Below are 2,236 nucleotides of genomic sequence, written 5' to 3' on the forward strand. Positions count from 1 at the left end.
GACGAAGATGTCCCAGGTTAGATATAAGTTTCCTAATATCATAGATCTTGCTGGGGTTGTGTACTTTACCAGGTTTAATAGAAAGTATTTTTGTGGATGATTTAGAAAGATACTAGAAGTACTAGTAAGTCTGTGTCGTCACCCACCACTGCTACATTATGTCCACTATTTTCTAATGACCAAGAAGTTTGAACAATAGACATATCTGCATCTTCCTTGGCAACTATAACTGTAATGCCATCACGCTGCATGTGGTCCTTCAGTTTTACTGGCTCAGCAGTGTCTTGTTACGCTTATTACACAGGAAATCTGCTTGCAGTAACACTTGAGTAACATTCCTCATTGACCCTTCAACTTTCTATAGAACAAAAGCAACTGTTGCATTTTTGCCATAATGATTGATTACATAACCTGTCTAGGCTTGAAAAATATCCCGATACATAGCTGGCCTTGGCCACACAACTTTATGAAGAAGATGACCACCATCCACAACATACTGGTATTCATCTGAAACTAACCCTTCCCAAGGTCCATATGATTCCAATTTAGTCACTAAGGCTGCTTTGAGCCCTTTTCTCACTGAGATGTCGTCAAAGAGTGAAGGAGGTTTAGGGGCCAATTCATAAGTCATATAATTAGCAAGTTGGTCATCATTTTTCAAAACACATATTATTCTGCTGAAAAGCTGTTGAGAGTTCACTGCAACAACATCCTCACGAACTTTCAGTCCATTCCTCATGACTGATATTGACCGTACTGCATTCTTTCTTTTTAAGTGTATAGTTGAGAACTTCTTGCCATCCATATCATGCATTACTTTTAAGCCAATTGATTTTGCTGTGTCACAGTTCACTAAATCATCAGCAATTATTCCTGTTCCCAAGGATACCAACCCACTAAAAGTTTCTTGAAATGGAGAGTGAGATCGTAGCCAGTTCTGCAATATTTGTAAGTGCTTCCCATCATTAAACTGTCGTGATTCTCTCAATTCAACATGCTGTTCAGTTGTTGCAGATGAAACACCAGTAAATTTCTCCACAGCATCACAAACTTGTGTACTTGCTGGCATTGCTTTTATCCACTGGGCTAAAGTGCTCTCGGTAATACCCCTGCCATGTGTAAGTCCCCCAGAAGATTTAAATCCCTTCATCAGATACTGCTCATTATCATTCACTCTATCACTGCCATGTCCCCTGACCAATAACGATTGCTGCGACGCACCGTGAAGAATCCATCAATTGTAAGTTTCTCATATTCCTTCTTTGCCATTGTATTGGAAAGTTCATGCATTTGCTGCAAATAGATCTGTGCAGCTTTGGCATAATGTAGATGCCCTGCAGCATGGAAATGTGGAAGCATCTCTCGTACACAATACAGGTGCAAATCCCACTGTCCTGTGCGTTCAGCTCTCAGAAAGAGCTTAATTAGGGATACTTGCTCATGATATTGCAACCAAAGTCTTGCTGTGCGACTCAAGTCCTCCTTTTGATTGATGTTGTTTATCAGCTTAGTATTAATGTCTGTTAAGATTTGATTATTTAGTACGTCTTCAGCATCAACTTCATGGGTCAAGAAGGAGTGGAATATCTCCAGGATTGCACTACATTCTTCATCATTCATATTGACATCATCTAGAAGAATTCTTATAAGAGCAGCCTGTGTAAGAAAGTGAGCTCGAAGGGCACGGTAATGTGTGTGTCCAGAAAGCATGTGTCTTACAGAAATTTCTGAATATATTGTGACCCACAATTCTTCCAGTCCACTTCCACGCATGATGGTGCCCATTGCTCCCATGAAGGACATGAGAAGATGGAACCCACCCAAATGCACAACTACTTTTGACAATGGGCTTTCTTCGCCAACTGCACCAACTTTTTCAACTGCTTTCATATAGAGGGGCCTGTCAAAAGTTACTACACAGTGAGTTTGATTCTGGGACTTAGTACCCTCAACAGCATGTAAAAGTGCTGTGTATATAGTTGATAGATTCCCTGGGTTCAAGTTGATGAAGGGGAGTGCAAGTATATGAGTAGTTTCAAAATGATCATCTCTCATTGCTGCTTGCATGTAGCCAGTCCAGCCTGGTATTTTACTTGTAATCAAGTAGCTTCCACATACCCATAAGGTATCTAACTGTCGAGCATGTTTTACAGTTACTGGTTGATATGTATCGCATGAGATAGATTCGACATCTCTCATCCTGAATATTACTCTCTCTGTTTTTATACCATGAATC

General features: G+C 40.2%; 1 protein-coding gene across 1 annotated transcript; it reads right to left on the reverse strand.

The window, feature by feature from the left end:
• Positions 1–415: 415 nt before the first annotated feature.
• Positions 416–1,150, reverse strand: LOC135206352 (uncharacterized). Its single transcript, XM_064237771.1, has one exon. The coding sequence runs from the start codon at positions 1,148–1,150 to the stop codon at positions 416–418; it is 735 nt and encodes a 244-aa protein (XP_064093841.1).
• Between the last annotated feature and the right edge of the window lie 1,086 nt (positions 1,151–2,236).

This window comes from Macrobrachium nipponense, chromosome 29 (assembly GCF_015104395.2).
Source record: "Macrobrachium nipponense isolate FS-2020 chromosome 29, ASM1510439v2, whole genome shotgun sequence".
In the NCBI taxonomy this organism is placed as follows: Eukaryota; Metazoa; Arthropoda; class Malacostraca; order Decapoda; family Palaemonidae; genus Macrobrachium; species Macrobrachium nipponense.